Source organism: Stegostoma tigrinum, chromosome 16, assembly GCF_030684315.1.
Source record: "Stegostoma tigrinum isolate sSteTig4 chromosome 16, sSteTig4.hap1, whole genome shotgun sequence".
Lineage (NCBI taxonomy): Eukaryota > Metazoa > Chordata > Chondrichthyes > Orectolobiformes > Stegostomatidae > Stegostoma > Stegostoma tigrinum.
In genome coordinates, this window is record NC_081369.1 from 15,930,110 (window position 1) to 15,950,273 (window position 20,164).

Consider the following 20,164-nt stretch of genomic DNA (forward strand, 5'->3'; position numbering starts at 1 on the left):
ATGAATGTCTCCATTATAGATACTACTTCATAGATGTAAGCATTTAGTCTGTCAGGAGCAGGTAAAATTATAGGAACTGCACTGAGTAGGTTGGACAAGTACCAATACAGTTTTAAAAGGAAAATATCCTGTCTGTTGAGGTTCTTCAATTCCACGTAATTCAATTGGATTTGAACTTTCAAGAAGTCTTTGACAAGGAACCATGCAAAAGACTTCTAAAGAAAGAAAATCTACTACAAATCCAACATATGATTCTGTTGCAAAAGCAGGGAGTGCTGGTGAAACGCAACAGGTCGAGCAGCATCAATAGAGAGAAAACAGTTAATATGTGGATTCCAGCAATCCTTCGCCAGAAAGAATATGATTATGTTGTTTGGGTCCAACAAAAAAAATGAAACAACACATACTTTAAAGGCATTGTATCAGAAAGGGCAAGATAATGAATGGAATAATGTACAATTATAACTTCTTACATTCTGATATAGTCTGGATCGGAAACTGAGAGTAATTATTATATTTTGTAGAGTACATTAAAATGGGACATGCAAAAGATTTAATGTTTTGAATAAAAGCCTAAATTTGTTATGCAATTAGGGAAATTGATGGCACATTACTTCCCATTTGAGCAAATACAATTTATTGTCCACTGTACAACATAAGGTTGGTGTAAAGTAAAAGGGACAGGATCAATATAGGCACAAGAGAAAGCACGAGACTCAGCAGTTTCAATTATTGAGAAAATGAGGAGCAGTAATAAACCAAGACTGAATATTAGGATTCAAAGCCCGAACAGAGGTAATGCATTGATCATACCACACCAGGAATATGGTCAACATGTTTGATCATGATGCTTTAAAAGGGACAATTAGCAAGAATAGAAAACAAAGAAAGTACAATCCCAAATAGACAAAGAATCAGTTAGAAGTTCAATCTGGAATTGTGTCGATTTAAGACAGGCCTTTAAGACATGTGTACATATGGTTACAGTGGCTAGACATGTTGGTTTTTCCCAGAACAGTCAGATTTTCCACTAAACATTCCAGAGTACCAAAAATTTTCTAAACAGAGTTCAAATATCATGGTCCTTCTTCCAGGAAACACGTACCACATCACAACACTGTACACAGTAGACCCAAACCCCCTCCCCCACCCCACACTGACATCTTCAAGGCCAATATCATTACCTTTTCATTATCAAAGGCTCTATTACTAATGACACCATTTAAGTAATCTAAAGAATACGACAGCCAAGTCTGACTGAACAAATTCCCAGGACACGGTCACATTACATTCAACCTTCAAGGATCCTACATCAGACAGCCAACTCTGGCCACCCAACATGTCAGTCACCACAGAGCCCCACCCTCCCACTGATTTTCAAAGTGTCTGATGTTTCACAATCTCGGCCACTGTACTTAATATATAAATCAAAATGAATCTAGCATTTGACTTCAAGGCATGTCAAGGCAATAAATTTCAAAATTAAATAAAAGGCAACAAAATTTATATTTAAACAAAGCATGTTTAAACACTTCTACCAGAAATATTTTATTTTTCACATTTAATAAACATACGAAATTATCCTCCAGATAAAGGGGAGTTGAGGATGACTGCCCTTGGCCAAGTTTCTGCATCAGGGAGCCTCAGCAAAACTAGAGTCAATGGAAACCTGGGGAAGAATTTCCACTGCCTGAAGTCATACCTAGCACACATAAAGACAGAGATAGTAAGAAAGTTGTGATTGTTGGAGGTCAATTACCTCTGTTCCAGACCATCACTGTAGGAAATACTTTTTTTCCCCCCCTTTATTCATTCAGGGGATGAGGGTGTCGCTGGCTAGGTGACATTCATTGCCCATCCCTAATTGCCCAGAGGGCAGTTAAGAGTCAGCTACATTGCTGTGGTCTGGAGTCACATGTAGGCTAGACCAAGTAAAGATGGCAGTTTCCTCCCCTAAAGGACATTAGTGAACCGGGTGGGTTTTTCCAACAATCAACAATGGATTCATGGTCATCATTAGACTCTTAGTTCCAGATATTTATTGAATTCAAATTCCACCATCTGCCACGGCGGGATGTGAACGCGGATCCCCAAAACATTATCACAATCTCTGGATTAATAGTCCAATACCACGAGGCCAACACCTCTCCACAGACAGCATCCTCAGCCCAACTGTCTTCAGCTGCTCCACCAATGTCTTTCCTTCATCATATCGCAGAACGAGGAGATTCTCTGATAATTAGACATTGTGCAGCAAATTCGCAACTCATGTCCATGTCTATATGCAGCAAGACGTGGCCTAATAAGTGGTGGCTACATTCAGGTCATTCAAATATCAAGACAATAACTATCTGCAACAAGACAGAATCTGGTCATTTCACCATGACATTCAATGGCATAACTACTGCTGAATCCCTACTATCAACATTAAGAGTTACCAATGACCGAAGAACATGAACAGCTACTGTGCCCTCAGAGGCTGAGAATTCTGTGGTAAGTAACCTGATTCTGCATTTAAAATTTTGAAATTTGCTTCCTAACAACATGGACTGCAGCAGTTCAAGACGACAGCTCACTAATAGTTTCTCCAGAGTAATTATGGATGGGCAATAAATGCTGGACCAGCCAACGATGTGCATATCTCACAAATTAATAATACAAAGTGCCTGGACAGTGTCTGTTGGTGAATTGTTTAACCATGATGGATATCAATACTGAACCTAATTCTGTCCTTGCTTAACAGATACATTTATGCTTTTTCAAGCATCAATTATTGGGTACAAAATGTGTTGTCACTTTATTGCTCCCTACACTTCCACAGCCTTTGCTTACTAAGACCAATTTTGGAATGCAACATCTAACTAGTCTGAAACAGCTAGCTTTGTCTCATCTGGAATCTTTACTCAGGTTATACTGATCTGTCTGTTGTTGTGCCTTAATTTAGAGGAGATGCTGCAAGTCTACCAGAGAAGGATTAGATGATAATTTCTATGCAGCCATTGTAAACATCAGGATTTTTCTGAATATTTTCTTCCTCATCTGTTTAATCTTCATGTACAAGTAGTAATTGCTGTTATCAGTTCACTACGCAAGGGAAAGAAAAGGATTCACCTGGTGGGTGCCCGTCTAAGAAATTTGCATATCTGGAGCCAACTCGGTCAAGGTACAATCTTCTCTCTTCTGCTCCTGCTGTCCTCAGTCACACATACTTGCTTCTTATAACATATTGATCAGAACAGCGCCAGTGATTTTTTCCCTCCACTTTGGAGTGTTATTTTTGCAATATCCTAAGAATACCCTGAGAAAATGCTATTGAAAGTTTATTTCTTTTGTGAAGTTTGACAATGTTTCAACTCCACCGTTGATTTGTTGTGCATCATTCAGTTTGTTTCTGGTAGACTTGACCTTATCTTTCAGTCACAGCCAACTCTTGCTTGTAGAAATTACACTGTCATAATCTGACTGACAAAAGCTAACAACACAAACAATGGAGGATCGCACTTTCCAATTTATAATGCTTTGCAGCATCAAGAAGATCTTCATTATTCAAATTTAAGTAAGTGACTATAAATATGGATAATATAATTATCATTTAAATAATACTCATTACTGAATTTTAAACAAAATGACCGGCATGATATAATACAGGTTTGACCTTTTTGCTGTGCAGATGTTGAAATTATTCCATTCATCTTACTGTTCAAATCCACTGGCCATTTTGACAGAAATTAAACCAATTCAGTAGAAGTTGTTTGAAGTCTGGGAAACTAAAACAAAAGCTCATCAAATAAAGGAGCAATCGGCCTTTCCCTCTTGCAACCAAAATTCATCCATGCCTGTGTCCTATTATTTCATGCTCAATCTGTATAATTGTAAACTTGCTCAAAATCTATTTACAGTTGAATCATATTACCTATATACCCATTATTTAAAATAGACTATTTTTTACGATGGACAGAAATCAAATGACCTCAGACACAAATTAAACTTAGCAGTGTCATTTTAAATACACAAAAGCCTCAATCTTTCCAGTTTGTAGATTTAATGAAAATAACTCAAGTTCATCACTATTTCAAACGCATTCAATATGTGCTGGCCATAGTCTTGCTGTTGCTCAGCAGAACAATAGCTAGATAGATCTTTGGACATGGAAAAAACTGAACTGCGATTCTGATTGATTTCTGAATCATCAGCAATAATGAAACACAGGCAACAGAAAATTATTTGACATTTAGCTTGCAGTTTTGCCATTTTGTGATAGATTTAATCCACACTAAGGGCGATCTTTGATGCACCAAGACTCTGTTCTGCAAGGAAAAAAAACAGGCATCTCATCCTCACATTTGACATCCTTTTTCATTTCCATCCTCCACAAACAGGATAGCTGTGTTCAGAGACTTAATTGCACAGACAGCATTTTTGTCATCTCTGCATTCATTTCATGTCAATGAACCAATTCACCCTTCTCTTCAACCAAGATCTGTTTAAAGGTCATCTCTTTTTCTTAGCTTTCAGGGTGGCACAAAAGGTGGAATCAATTGTATACTCTAACTTATGGTTCCCTACTAATCAACAGGAGCATTCAATGGCTAAGCTTTAGGCTGTTTTTGTTTGCACAAAAGATCACTGTGTATGGTCTGGCAGTATGAAATACTACATTACTGCACGACAGTTCCATTTCCCCCTCCAGTCTACCAGCCTCATAGTTAGCTGATAATGGCAGCTGCATTTTCTATAATAGCCGAGGTTATAACCTTTTGAAGAACGTGACTGTTTTTTCCCTTTTGCTCACAATTTAATGGGACTTTTTTTTCCTCTGCACGTTCAATCATAGAACTATAGCACTACTGGGTATAGGGCAGTTCTGGATGTTCAATATTTTTCTTCCTTACAATGCCACTTTTTCTCCCACTTTTGCAGTTCCTTTCATATCAATCTCTACTACAGGGTTAGCAACACTCGTAAATTAATTCTTTAACAGATCGATGTAATATCAAAACCTGAAATACAATGTTTCTGGTTGATTCCACTTCCAATCAAGAGGTGAAATGTTTGGAATCTCTTGTTCCCACTGGTACCCCTCCAGGGAGCAGCAGCAGTAAGGCAGACACTATAAAAATCGAGATTAAAAAGGGGCCAGGAGATTAATCAATTGTCATAAAACAAAACAAACTGTTGAATACCTTTCAGCCAACATGTCATCTCAGCCTTGCACAAAATGGGTGTAAAACACATAAAGAGGCCCTCGCATGTATTTTCATCACGTATCTAAAAACTAGAAGTCTCAACACTACCACGTCAGGACAATTAAGGATGCCTAACTCCTGAAAATACATTGCAAATATGCAGTGGATCTGAAGTGATTCTGTTCTATTTTCTTCAAAGGAAACAAAACAGCTTCTGAACGGAACAAACCCCCCCATTTCTATTTTAACTTCTGCTTAACAAGTCAATGACATTTCACATCAGTTCCAGTTCAAGTAATAAACCTGGCACAATGCAGTTCAAAACTTGAAAAAAATTACTGAATACCATTCTGTTCTGAAATCTTCTAAATCGCCACGAATAGCTGATGAAAGAAACAAAATAAATTACTAACAGAAGAATCTTAAAACTACTTTGGATGAGTCATCCAAAATTAGCTGCGAAAAAAAATCTATCAACCATAACCTGACACTAAATATCTCTGAACCGTAAAGAGTACAAAGTGAAAGCTCTTGATTTAGTAAAAATACCATGTGGTAAAGTGCTTAGACAGGGCTGGTAGCACTTCAGACTGTGTAGTGCCGTTGCCTCTATAATTATTTTTTAAGACCTAAAGTGTGTGCAAGATAAAGAAATCAGGCAGACGTCCTACTTCCAATCTCCGATAAAGATCTCTGCAGAAATGTACCCATGCAAACCTATCATGATGCACTATATGGTAAATTATTGTCACGTCTATCTCTAGGCAACACTACTGTCTCTGGGAAGATTCTGGCATATGTAAACCCCTATCCTTATAAGTCTGTTCAGTCCAACAAAGAAAATAATTGGAATATAACCAGCTAGTGTAATTACTTCTTTGCAATAAAAAACTGTGAAATTTGCAGAACCTATTGCACCAATGAATAGTGGACAGTCTACAGCACAGAAGTAGGTATTCAAGTCCACTGTGCCTATGCCACTCATTACTGGAGGGTTTTCAAAATTATCCTCCCACCTTTCTTTCTTCCTGCTTTATCCTCTCAATGTAAATGAATCAGTTCACATGTCTCCTCACTAAATTGCCTCTATCATCCTGAAATCTTCTACAGAACTTATTTTGTGTCATCAATTTCAAAATTTTGATTGTTTAATTCTGAGAATGCTGTTTGACAGCAATGTCTATTAGAGAGAAGAGTTAATGTTTTGGGTCCAGTGACCCTCCTTCACAACGTTCTGAAGAAGGGTCACTTTCCCAAAATATTAAGTCTGCTTTCTCTCCACAGATGCTTCCACTCTTGCTGAGTTTTCTGTTTATTTATTATGAGTTTAGGTTTCTCCACTAAAAGAGGGTTCAATTTTACCAACTACCGGTGACTGGACTCCTTTTTCTCAGTAGTTTTGAATATTTCTTCACATTACATTTGCCTAGTACATCAGTCATTAGTTTTTTTTAAAAATGTAGCTTTATACTGATTTCATCTTTTTTGATTAACATCATCCATAAACAGCATTAGCAGAGTCAACTGGTACCATGAAGTGCTGTACGCTGGGCAAAAAAAAAACTCACTCTAACGGTGTAGTTGTCCAAGTTTTACAGATCCCACTTTTCAAAATTAACCCTAACTTCTAAGACAAGATCAAAATACAGTTTACTTTTAAATTGCCAAACAGAACTTATTTATAAATGTATCGTGCTGGATTTTCATCTCGCAACATTAACGTTAAAATACTGAGATCACAAACTTCTAAAATTGATATATTTGATGTGTTCATGATTATGAAACTTCAACTGTAAAACTGGGGCAAATTGCCTGCATGATTTCTTCACCATCTTCAAAACTATAACATAAGGTTAAGAAATACTAAATTTAATCAAATGTAATTTGATACCAAAATATTCAATGGAAGTGGAAATACAAGTGAACAGATTATTGAAAATAGTGAACAGAAATGATAATCCTCACAGAAAACTGTTGGGTATCACTATGATAAAACAGTGGAAATTGCTAATACAAAATACAATAAGGGTAACAGAGAGGATCAGTGAGGACAAGCCTGTTAATATGGCTTGCATGGACGTCCAAAACAATTTAGTGCCAAACAACAGACTTGTTAGTAAAGTTATAGATCATGGTGTAAACGGTCACGGAGTAGCGACATGAATACAAAGCTGGCTGAGGCACAGAAAACAGAGTCATGGCTCATGGGTACTTTTTGGACTGAAAAAGTCTGTAGTTGAGTTCCCCAGGGTCAGTTGGGATTGGGTTTTCTCAATATATGTAAATAATCTAGATCCTGGGGTACAGGGGTCAAAGTTTGTGGACAACACAAAATTCGGGTGAATTATAAACTGTAAGGACAAGAGCGTAGAACTTCAAAAGGTCATTGAGCAGTTGGAGAAATGTGCAGATAAGCAGCAATTTGAAGTTCAATGTGGAGGAGAATGAGTGATACACTTTGGTACAAAGAACATGGAGAGACAGCATAAACTAAAGGCTACTATTCTACAGGAGCAGACAGATGGGGGGGGTACATGCAGATAAGACATTAAAAGGTGGCAGGACAGGTTGACAGAGCTGTTAATAAAGCACATTCATAGGGGCTTAGGAAACATCAGCAGGGAGAATTTGATGAACTTACTCAGGACGCTGGCTAAAGTTTAACTGGAGTACTGTGTATAGTTGTGGGTATCAAACTACACAAAGGCTGTAAATGCACTTGAGATGTACAGGTGAGGCTTATGAAAATGGCTTCAGTTAACAAGGAAACACTGGAGAAGTTTCCTTTGGAGGGAAGAAGGCTAAGAGGCAATTTGAGAGAAGTTTTCACAAACATGGGTGGATGTGGAGAAACTGTTCCTCCTTACAAACAGGATCAACAACTAGAAGGCCCAGTTTTAAAGTGGTTTGCAAAAGAATCAAATGCAACATGAAAAGTAAGATTTTCACACAGTGACGAGTTAGGAATGCACTGCCGCGCAATGTGGTGGAAGCAGATTCAAATGAAGCATTGAGGAGGGCACTAGATGGTTAACTCAGCAGAAATAATTCTCAGAATTACAGAAAAAAAAACAGGAAATTGCCACCAAGTTAAAATGCTCAGAGATGGTGCAGACACAAAAGTTGGTTCAAGGGCTGACTTTTTCAGTCATCATGGAGCCTCACCCATCAACTGCAAACATCATGAAATCATGGGTAACAGATTGCATTCCCCAAAACACATGACCCAGTAGTTATTCTCCCCAACAGAAGCTCAAACTCAAGCTGCCCCAGAGCTTGAATGTACATAAGTAGGGTGGAATTTTTTGTGAGAGCCCCCAAATCTCATCTCCAAATAAGGAAGAACAGGAAACAAACGTTATGGAGGACAGATTCCAAGAGTATAAGATTATTTTCACAAGCCGAATATTATGGAATCAACAAGGACAGGCTCTGTCAGATGGGAGAATCACACAACGAGAAGGACGTGAAAGCTCAGTCATTGAGTACATTCAAGACGGAAAATGATAGATTGTTAGATACTAATGACTTCAAGGGAAATGGGGACAGGGTAGGAAAATGGCACTGAGACAGATGATCAGCTATGATTTAAATGATTGGCAGAGCTCCAGGGGGTGAATAGTCTACACCTGCTCCTATGTCCCTAACTGAATCAGCCTGATATTCCATTATTGGGCGGCTCATCACATTCCCCCTCCACTTGTACAGATATTCCATTATCCACAAGAAGCTACCTTTCAACTAAAATTCAGCAAATTGTCACTGATAATTATGTTAATTGCTGCACAAGGGAAACCAGAACACTAAGCCAAGCTGATATGAATCAGCACACATAGAAAAAAAACACTGGTTGAAGAACATGGCATATTGTACCCAAGACGTAAATCACCTGAAGTCAATGAAATTTCCTCCTCCACTACTCCCTTGTTCTCTGGGTGGGAGGAAGGCACTGCAGTTCCAGATTCAAGAACACTAGAGCCAAAGCATCACGTATCAAAGAAGGTAATCAGCAAAATGGATAATTGCAGCAGCTGGGTTCTATTGACAGCTTCACCAAACTAGTTAAGACTATTCACTTAAGACATGGGGAAAAAAAGCTGCCACACTTTCAAGTGACAGTCATAATTAGATAGAATCTCAGCTTCAGATTCCTTTTTCAAAAATAAATTACTTTCATATTTTTCTTCCATTTCCCACTCTGAAGTCTCACTACATTCACCTATCTCTGTCTGAACAAGAGGTCAATATCAAACATAGAACCGGAGTGGGGGATGGGGCAAGTAGTGATACAGGACTTTTCCCCACTCCCTAAGAATAGCCAACAATCTTTCGATTCTCTCTGAGGTGAGATGTGTTTATGATATTTGTACTGGCATTGTTTATTTCTTGGATATTTATCTTGGAAATGTAATGACGAATTAGGGATCACTTAGAGAGAAATTGAGTGAATTTAAATTATGATTTCTTTTCCACTCTTAAGCCCAAGAAAGCAAGATATTGTTTGATTTACTCTTATCTTTTTATTCCTGCCCCTGACTGAGGTAGGCCAAAGCATGTTCCCAAAACCCCAGTTTCTCAATTCCATTTTAAAAAAAAATTAAAATCAAAGTAAATCCTTGAAGGGGAGGCGATGACTTAGTGATATTATCGCTGGACTGTTAATCCAGAGACCCAAATAATGTTCTGGAGACCTGGGTTTGAATCCCGCCACGGCAGATGGTAGAATTTGAATTCAATAAATACTAAGAGTCTAATTGATGACTGTGAATCCATTGTCGATTGTTGGAAAAGCCCATCTGCTTCACTATTGCCCTTTAGGGAAGGAAAACTACTATCCTTACCTGGTCTGGCCTAGCCTAGACGTGACTCCAGACCCACAGCAATGTAGCTGACTCTTAACTGCCCTCTGGACAATCAGGGATGGGCAATAAATGCTGCCCAGCCAGCAATGTCTCTGTCCCATGAATGAAGAAAGGAAAAAAATTAAAATCAAACATAGGGTTTATTAACAAAACAGTCAAATTGCAGGCAAAATGCTTCACTAGTCCATTAACACACACAAACACTCAAAATTATGGAAAACAGGACGGAAAATTACCAAAACTTTGACAATTATTTTAAAAAAAACCAAAGAACTGTGGATCCTGGGATTCAGGAACAAAAATGGAAACAGAAGCGAAGAGGGGCCATTGGACCCGAAACGTTAATACTGATTTCTCTCCACAGATGCTGCCCAACCTGTTGAGTTTTTCCAGCAATTTTTGTTTTTGCTTCCAACTTATATCCTGTGCAGTTGAAATATGGTCATGTGAGTTACAATCCCGGGAAGGTCAATGCTCATAAAAAGATTTCTTGGCAAGTTGGACCCAGTAGTATGAATAACAAAAAGTTAGCTTGCAGGTGCTACAGACAATTATGAAGGCAAATAGAATATTGTCCTTCATTGGTAGAAGGATGGAGTTTAAAAACAGGGAGGTCATGCTATGCCGCAGCTGTTTAGGGTGTTGGTGAAGCCACACCTGAAGTACTCTGTAAAGTTTTGGTCTCCTTGCTTCAGAAAGGATGTACTGGTACTGAAGAGGGTGCAGAGTGGATTCACAATTTTGATTCCAGAGTCAAGAGTGCTGGCTAATTAGAAGAGATTGAGTACACTGGGACTATACTCAATGGAATTTAGAAGAATGTGGGGGGGAATCTTTTAGAAATGTATAAAATTATAAAGCAAATAGATAAGATAGAAGCAGGGAGGCTGTTTCCACGGGCAGGTGAAAGTAGAACTAGGGGGCAGAGCCTCAAAGTAAGGGGGAAGAGAGTTCAGAACTAATTTGAGGAGGAACTTCCAAAGAAACATCCAAAAATGTGCAGGTTAAATGGATTGGCTAAGCCAAATTGCCCATAGTGTCTAGGGTGGGAAATGCAAGGACAGGGTACAGCATGGGTCTGGTTGGGATGCCTTGCGGAGGGCCGAATAGCCTGCTTCCATGCTGTAGGGATTCAATGTTTTTAAGGCAAAGGCAGATATATTTCCGAAAGTAAAGGAATTAAAGAATGGTGGTGAGAGATAGGTTGGATATGTGGAATTGAGTCTGCGGATAGATCAGAACATGATCTTATTGAATGGTGGAGCAGGCTTGGGGGCCATTTGGCCCACTCCTGCTCTTACTTCTTATGTATTTCTACTTACCAAAGTATAGGCTTCTTTGCAGCCAGCAACCAGGAGTTGGAGATGGGGATACCAAAGCAGTCTTGTTTTCCCTCTGGAGGTCAAACAGCAGCTGACCTAGACCCCCAGAATTGCAAACTTAAGCAATTCAATTTCAGTTGCATAACAAGGACAAACATTTCAGTGCTGGATGACCCATCTCAAGGGGCTAACTGAAAGGTCACTAACAATGTAGCTTTACTTTCCCCATCAAGAATTTCCATTGCATGGTGACACACTAACAAAGCCACAAATTGCTGGAAAAGCCTAACGGGTCTAGCAGCATCCGGGGAGAGAAATCAAACTTAATGTTGCAGGTCGAGTGATCCTTCATCAGGTGTTTTTATTTCCGATTTACAGCATCCACAGTTTTTATGGTTTCTATTCTTCTGTAGTTTTGATTTTGGCTGAATTGGAAAAAGTACCATTAAGAACTAAGAATTGAAGAAGATTTACTGTACTTTTTAAAAGAAACCTGATACTTATTGAAAGTACTATTTACACGGATGCTTGTTCAAGCAATAATGGAAGCCTAACTCTCAGAAGAGCTGGAGACAAAGGGTGCGTAGGATTGGAGCTTTCACCAGCGACAAGCAACTGGTTTGTGGGCCAGTGACCCAGTTAGCAATGACAAAGGCCTATTGCTTGCTAACAACTACATGACTAACTTCCAAATGCATGATCCTCTTGCAATGTGAAAGTTCCGGCAGAAGCAATATTTTTTTCTTGGGGGTGGGGGGTGGTGAGAAGAGAGAGAAGGAACTGTTTTTGTTCCACAATAAAACACTTCTGGACCCTGACGACAGCCAGTCTATTTCCTTTTCTCAATATCTGTCAAGTGTGACTATTAATTGCTAAGTCAAAGGCCTTTATAAGTGGGAACCAGTCACCATGTTTCTCCTGTAAACTGGTGAAAGTATCTGTAGAAGGAAAAATCAAAAAGCAGTGTTCTAATCAGCACTAAAATCATTTCAGTAAACCTCAACCGACCACTGAACTGCCCTTTCTAGTGCCTCTCCCTCCATTTGTAGCACCCATATGTTGACAAGTTCGTAATGTAATGATTCTAATTATAGGTAAACAAGTCATTACAAATAAATAGTAATTCCTGTTAAGTGCCGTCTGCCAACCTGGTCTGAAAAAAAGAGAGAAACTGGGAAATTTTGCACATATTTCAAACTTTTTCACTTTTGTGACGACTTTGGGAATAGCAGGGCTTCATTCTATCCCAGTGAGGCGAGCAGATTCCTTTGGGATTTCCCTTCATGCCTCCTGACTATGACCAGTGGTTTTATAATTCTTTTTTAAAAGATTACGATAAAATTATATACTCTGGATGTGGTGAGGTGGTAATTATGCTGAACTCTGCTCAGAAACTGGCCCATGTGATTTGGCCCCCAATGGAATACAGGGCCATAACGAAACTCCTAACATCTCAAGTGTCAGCTTTCAGAGCTTGAAGCATAGGAGGATTAGTGATTTTGCTGGAAACAAACTCTTAGTCTAGTCACACCTTGAGACTTTGAGATAAAGACAGAAAACAGTGCTGCTCTGACAAGCAGAGGGAGAAGCCATTTTTGAGCTAACTAGCAAGCAAAAGGTGTGTGAATAGAATTCCTGTTCACAGAAATGGAACTTGTAGAGACTTAACGTCCAAGGAGTCTACCTAAATTCAGGAGATTCTGCAAAATGTCTCTGGAAGACACATCCTGCTTTAACAGGGGAACTCAACCTGTTGGATTAGCAGGAGGAATGTCAAGGTTGTCTAACTGCTGAGTGTGCCATGACGTATAACTGTGGTGTGGCATTTTTGTGAATTAATTAGTTAATAGGGAAAGTACTTTCTCCATAGTGAAGTATATTAATTGCCTCCTGAGGAATGCTTAGTTTATTACAGTTTTGATGGGAAAGTCTCAACCAGAGTGGACAGAGGGGGACCAGTAGAAAAGTTGGAATTCGACTTTCAGAAGGCATTCAACAAAGTACTTCACAAAAGATCAATAATAAGATGACAGACAGTGTCAGAGGTGGTATATTGGCCTGGATAGAAAATTGGCTAATGGGCAGGAAACGAGTGGGGAAGAGGGGTTCTTTTTCAGGTTCATGACCTACAACCAGTGAGGCTCCACAGGGATAAGTGCTGGAACCGCAACTACCTCCAATACATATTAGTGACATGCAGGAAGGAAGCAAATGTTTGTAGCCAAATATGCAGACAACATAAAAAAGGCTAATCGCAAGGGGGGTTACAAACAATTTACGGACAGATATTGATAAAGATTCAGGAAGTATGCAATAAGTTGGCATAAGGAGTATAATGTGGGAAAATGTGAAATTGTTTAATTTGGAAAGGAGAACCAAGTAACTATTATTTAGATGGAGAAAAACTGTAGAAAGCGGCAAAACAAAAAGGGACTTGTACGTCCTTGTGCACACAAGTGCAGCAGATAATCAGAAAGACTGATGGAATGTTGGCCCTTATTTCAAGGGAGTTGGTGTATAAGAGAAGGGAAGCCTTATTATAACTGTACAAGGTGGTCAGACCACATCTGAAATACTCAAATACATTCTGAGCAGTTTTGGTCCCCTGATTTAAGGGAAAATATCATTTCATTGGAGGCAGTTTAAAGAAGGTTCACTAGGATGATCCACAGCATAGAAGGATTATATTGTGAACATTGCTATACAGCTCGGGACAACTCACTAGAATTTAAAAGCATGAAAGGTAATCTCATTGAAATATGTCAGATTCTCAAGGGTCTTGACAGGGTAAATGCTAAGAGGATATTTCCCCTCATGGGAGAGTCTGGGATTACAGAACATAATCTCAGAATAAAGGGGTGACATTTTAAGACTGAGATAAGGAGCAATTTCTTCTTTCAGAGGGTTAAGAGTCTTTGGAACTCTGCCACAGAGCTGTGGCGGCAGAGACTTTGTGTAAAGCTGAAATTGATAAAGTGTTGATCAGTAGGGGAATCAAGGTTTCTGGGGAAAGGGCAAGTAAGTGGACAAGAGGAATGTTAGATCAACCGTGATCCTACAGATGATGGAGCAGGCTTGAGGGGTCAAGCAGCCTACTCCTGTTTGTATTTGTTATGATCTTAGGAATGTTGATTTTAGTTTGCATGCTACAGTACAAGTCTTAAAACATGAAATCATATCTTGCGATTCTTTACATTGGTTAGGGTCAAATTTATATTCCTTTATAAACATTAGTGGTCTCTACAAGACTGTAACAATACCGGGAATCAAATGCAACTAAAAAGCAACCATGAATTTCAAGAAGGAATGAAATCGTCAGTCAGTCATTCTGTTAGTCGAATAATCTCAAGGTCTCAAAAGCAATTAACGAAAAAGAGTCAATTAGATTCACCAATTACAACACAATAACAAGGTGAGGGAAAAGTTATTTTTAAAAAATCTTGCATTCTGACCAGTAAATCACAATATATTTTTCTGTCTTATCAGCATGAAATACAAAGGAATACTAGAATACCACCTGGCTAATTAAAAGTAGACATCAGGAATGTAGTGTACCAATAATGAGTTCCTGAAGTTAGTTAACTAACTCATCAGGAGGCGATAATGAACAAAACATCAGATAGGAGTAGTTATACTCTCTGTCCCCTGTTGGAATACATATAGCTACAAGTGTGTTGGTTTTAAAATGTCTTCTAAGATAACTTGAGAGAACATTAAAATCATTTGTTGAGAAAAGGGTGGATCAGCATGACTCTTGTTTAAAATCACAAAACTGGAGACCCAGATTGTTTGGCTAAGCACAACATATACCAGTCTAACACCGATTTCTGTAATATCTATTTTATAAACTATATACTATGCCTGACAAGATGATCAAATTTGTTACAATATAAGGCACCAACAACTTTTCTGAACAAATACTAAGCTTCAGATACTCACAGAGAATAAAGCCATCAGATTCCATGGTTTTGAATAAATAAACTTTACATTATAAAATTAGAAAAGTAAGAGTACACACTAATGTCTAGAATTAGCATAAGGTGAATATGAATCAACAAATAAGCTGTGGCCCATCACCCCACAAATTGAATACAACAAGCTGGCAAGACAGCTCTCATTTTCCAGCAATCCATCCAGCCATTTGGGTGAGACTGAGTGACCAAATCTTATATTAAAATAAACTTTGTTTCCTTCTCAATGGGCTCCAATTTTTCACTTTTAAGATCAAGTCTACAGACTTCCTCAAAACTGCTCCATCATAATTTGTCTCAACAGCTGGACCTATCTTGGTGATTCCATCTCCTGCTTAGATCGCATTCCCTGGAATTCCCAAGGATGCTGACAGACACATATTGAAACGTCCGCTTTTGTGCCCCTAAGATGCTGCTTGGTCTGCTGTGTTCATCCAGCTCCACAATTTGTTATCGCAGATTCTCCAGCATCTGCAGTTCCCATTATCTCTCTTCAACAAGTTTAAGTACTTTACTGAGCTACCTTTATTGAGCTGGTGATGCATCTGGATTTCCAAAAGCTGCAAGACACAGCGCCTCTTGGTCTTTTTTTTCCCCCAGCTGCACGGGTTTGCTTCAAAGACTGTGTCCCACTGCTTTGGCAAGGTTATACTTCAATAATTAAACACAGAAAGAGTCCCAGCTTGTCAGCCACATTACTGAAAACAACTGCTCACTTCACAGATATACAATCTTTTCTCCAAGATAACATTCCACCAGGCTTTACATAGCTGCACTGCAGTATCTATTCACTGGTACAGTTTCAGCTATGCAACAATTCTTAGCATAGTCCCACTGCACACAGCCAGCTATGAGCAGCATTTTAACAATATGGAGTCACTTGCTCTTACTACATTTCACTGACAAACAAATTAACCCTAGAAGCGGGGTTCATTGACTTCAAAACATTGAGTGATTCTCAAAGACTCTGCGACAAGCCCTGCCCTTGCTTCTAGGCAGGTCCAAATGTAATCAGCATTAGAGTCATACAGCACAGAAACAGGCCCTTCGGTTCAACCCGACCATGTTTCCTAAACTGAACTAGTCCCATTTGCCTGAGGGTGGCCCATATCCCTCTAGACCCTTCCTATTCATGTACCTGTCTAAGTGATTTTTTAACTGTTGTAACTGCGCCTGCCTCTTATCACTTCCTCTGGCAGTTCAAATGCTTAAATGTTACCATCTCTACAATTCATCTTTTGCAGCACTAATCTATGTGATAAAGTTCATTTTTTGCAATCAAATAACACATCATTTTTGCAAATGGCATCTTTTGGTTCGTTGTGCCACTCAACAAAGGGGTTCAAATTCAGAAGTCGGAGAAACCCAGCTGTTTCGGTAGCACCTCATTTACTCATTTGTGGGACGTGGGTGTCACTGGCTGGCCAGCATTTCTTGCCCATCCCTAGTTGCCCTCGAGAAGGTGGTGGTGAGCTGCCTTCTTGAAACGCTGCAGCCTACCTGCTGCGGTTGACCCACAATGCCATGAGGGATTGATTTGATTTTGACCCTGCGACAGCAAAGGAATGGCAATATGTTTCTAAGTTAGAATGGTGAGTACTTAGAGGGGAACATGAAGATGGTGATGTCCCCATATATCTGCTGCCCTCTTCTTTCTGGATGAAAGTGGTTGTGGGTTTGGAAGGTGCTGTCGGAGGATCTTCGGTGAATTTCTGCAGTGCATCTTGTAGACAGTGCAGGCCGCTGCTACTGAGCGTCGGCGGTGGAAGGAATGGATACTGGTGGATGTAGTGGGCTGCTTTGCCCTGAATGGCATCAAGCTTCTCGAGTGTTGTGTCAGAGCTGTACTCATCCAGGCAAGAGGAGGAAAGAAACCAAGTTAAGATTTCGAGTCTAACTATTCTAATCCCAGCACTTGGCCCATAGGCTTACATGCCTTCGCATCGCAAGTACAGATCTAAAAACTTCTTAAACGTTATAGAGGTTTCTAACTTCTACCACACTTAAAGGTCCTGAGTTCCAGATTCTCAACATCCCTTCTAAACCTCCTGCCCCTTACCTTAAGTCTATGATCTCAGTCATTGATCTTTCCACCAAGGGATTCCTTCGCGTATGCCCTATCTATGCTCCTTATAATTTAATGTCTCTCAATCATGTCCCCACTCAGTCTCCTCTGTTCAAGGAAAAACAACCTCAGTCTGTCCAATCTCTCTGCATAACCAAAACTCTCCAGCCCAGACAATATCCTGGTATATCTCTTCTGCACCCTCTCCAGTGTATGTTGACCAAAACTGTCAATAAAAACTAGATTTTAGAATTAAAAACCAAAAGAATCACAGATGCTGTAGGTCAGAAATAAAAACAGAAGTTGCTGGAAAAGCTCGGCAGGTCTGGCAGCATCTGTGAACAGCAATTAGAGTTAACGCTGCAGGTCTGGTAACCGTTCCTCAGAACTGATGACAGCTAGGAAACTGTTGACGTTTTCCTAACTACCATTAGTTCTGAGGAAGGGTCACCATACCTAAAACTTTAACTCTGACTGCTCTTCACAGGTGCTGCCAGACCTGCTGAGCTTTTCCAGCAACTTCTGTTTTTAGATTTCAGAATTATCTAGGATAGCAGGAAGGGTGAGCAATTAACAGCCTGGAAACCAAGTAAAATTATTGAATAAATGCAAAATACTGCTGATGCTGGAAATGTGAATCAAACACAAAGACCTTATCCAATTTCCTTTTGAAATCCATGACTCAATCTGAATTGAAATGAATCATCCACCAAACCCCAGCAGTTCACTGCAGATCCTAACAGCATGATGCAAGAAAAGTGTTTTTTTCCCCTCATTTCACCTTTTTTTTAAGCCTTTCACATTAGATCAGTGTTCTCCAATTCCTGATTCTTCTAACTAGGAAGACTTTTTTTTTTCTCCCTATCCTTTTTCTACTATCTAGGCCAGTGCTTCCCAATCCATTCTCCTACATAAGCCCATTTTAGTGACTGAAAAACTAATGAGACACGAGAGACAAAATTTAAAAAATAGCAATAAAATAGCATAGTAATAAATCAGTTTATAATTGTTTAAGACAAGATGATAGATTCTGGAGTTCAACCATGCATTAAATATACAAATGAGATGCCATGCAACAGTACATGGAGTGGTACAGTGTACAGATGTTACATAAAGCTTCAGGATTTGCACCACTATGGAGTCATTTAGATCTTAATGAAAAGTGATACCAGAAACAGAACATTAGCCACCCCCTGCATAAAAGGGCACCTTTGAAGACTCTCAGAAACAGATCAGGAAGACATCAGCTTCAATCCCTGTCTGAGAGTTAGTTGGTAATCAGAGCGGCGGCTGAAGCGCCCGAGTTCATATAGAACAGAGGCAAAAACTAAGTCATACGGGTCATGTTTTCTGAACATTAGCATGACATAAATGACCCACAAGTCATGTCTTGCTGATTTCACTCCCCACAGTCAGTCAGCCTAGCAATAGCCAACATCATGGCACACATGAACATATTTACTTAGCTAATACATTGAAAGATAGAAACAATGAAGAATTAAAAGTCTGCAGAGAAGGAAGAAATTTGTTGGGCCAAGTGAAACAAATCTTACCCATGCAGCTTGGTTAGTTCCATACTTGTTATGGGTCATTGTGACTATTAGGACACATTGCTTCAACTTGCTTCCATTACTATCATACTTTGAAATCATGATTCTGTCTTTCACTGATATAGTCTTTAAAAGGACACTAACCTTTTGCGTTTTACAGCTCCGGCTAACAGCTTTGCTTGAGAGAACTTGCTCTTGTTTTCTGCTGGTTTAGCAGCTGCTTTCTTCTCAGTGTCTTTTCTCGATTCAGTATTTGCTGCAAGTTTTGTGCGAGCGCTGTTAGTTCTCGGTTAAGGACCAAACTAGTTCTTCAGTGTCTATTCTGGACAACAATTCCGGGAATTTCAAAAACCTATGCTCAAAAAGTTCAGAAGAAATTGGAACAATGGGATTTTCAGCCTTGAGGTAACCAAACATGGAAAAATAAAAGTCAGCATGCTACATAGAATTTCTAAGTCTGAAACTACTGCAAAGACAAAAATAGGAACTAAAGCACAGGTTGAAACTTGTAAAAAGCATTAACTGAGGAACGATCATCACAAAAAGATCTTGAATACAAAATATTCTGGATGCTGAACATCTGAAATGAAAACAGAAAATACAAGATGCAAGCAACAGGTCAGAGGTATCTGTAGTTTCAGAGGCAAGTTTGATATGCAGAATTAATGCCTTTCTTGCCACGGAAATTTTTGAGGTCAGGGGTGTGGGGGAGGAGTAGCATATAATCAGGTCCAAGGGTGCAGGATACAGATCCAGCTGTTCTCCTCCAATCAAGTCTGGGACTAGACGGCTTTACTCCGCCACCAACAGTATTCAATTAGTCGTAAGACTCAACATCCCATTTGAGTTTCCTATGGCGTATGGGGAAGGATGGGTGGGATGGGGGCCCCTTTGTGCTTCAGCATCTGTGCCTGGGGATCCTACAAGAAGTCACCCTCTGCTGTCTTCCCCTTACCAATGAACCCTACCGCCCATCCTCATGGGTGCTTAATCAAAGGTCCAAAGCTGCCCAGATACATACCTGACCAGAATGCAATAAATTCAGGCTTCCAGAGAAAAGTGTGCAGATCTCCCAATGGCTCGCCAACTGGTAGATGCAACACATTTAATCTCAGCAAATGACAGCCTTTCATTAAAACTCAGTTTCTCTTTGCACAAATATTGGCCAGTTGGGTTTTTCTATAAACTACACAGAATTGGCTTAAGTA

The 20,164-nt window shown here is 39.4% G+C and overlaps 1 protein-coding gene across 2 annotated transcripts in view; it reads right to left on the reverse strand.

Moving 5' to 3' along the window:
* Positions 1–20,164, reverse strand: part of psme3ip1 (proteasome activator subunit 3 interacting protein 1) — an 84,490-nt gene that overhangs the window by 7,906 nt on the left and 56,420 nt on the right. For both annotated transcript variants that reach the window (XM_059651623.1, XM_059651622.1), the window contains one exon: positions 19,101–19,233. In XM_059651623.1, the coding sequence (XP_059507606.1) occupies positions 19,101–19,233 (133 nt within the window). The remainder of the gene's footprint in view (positions 1–19,100; positions 19,234–20,164) is intronic.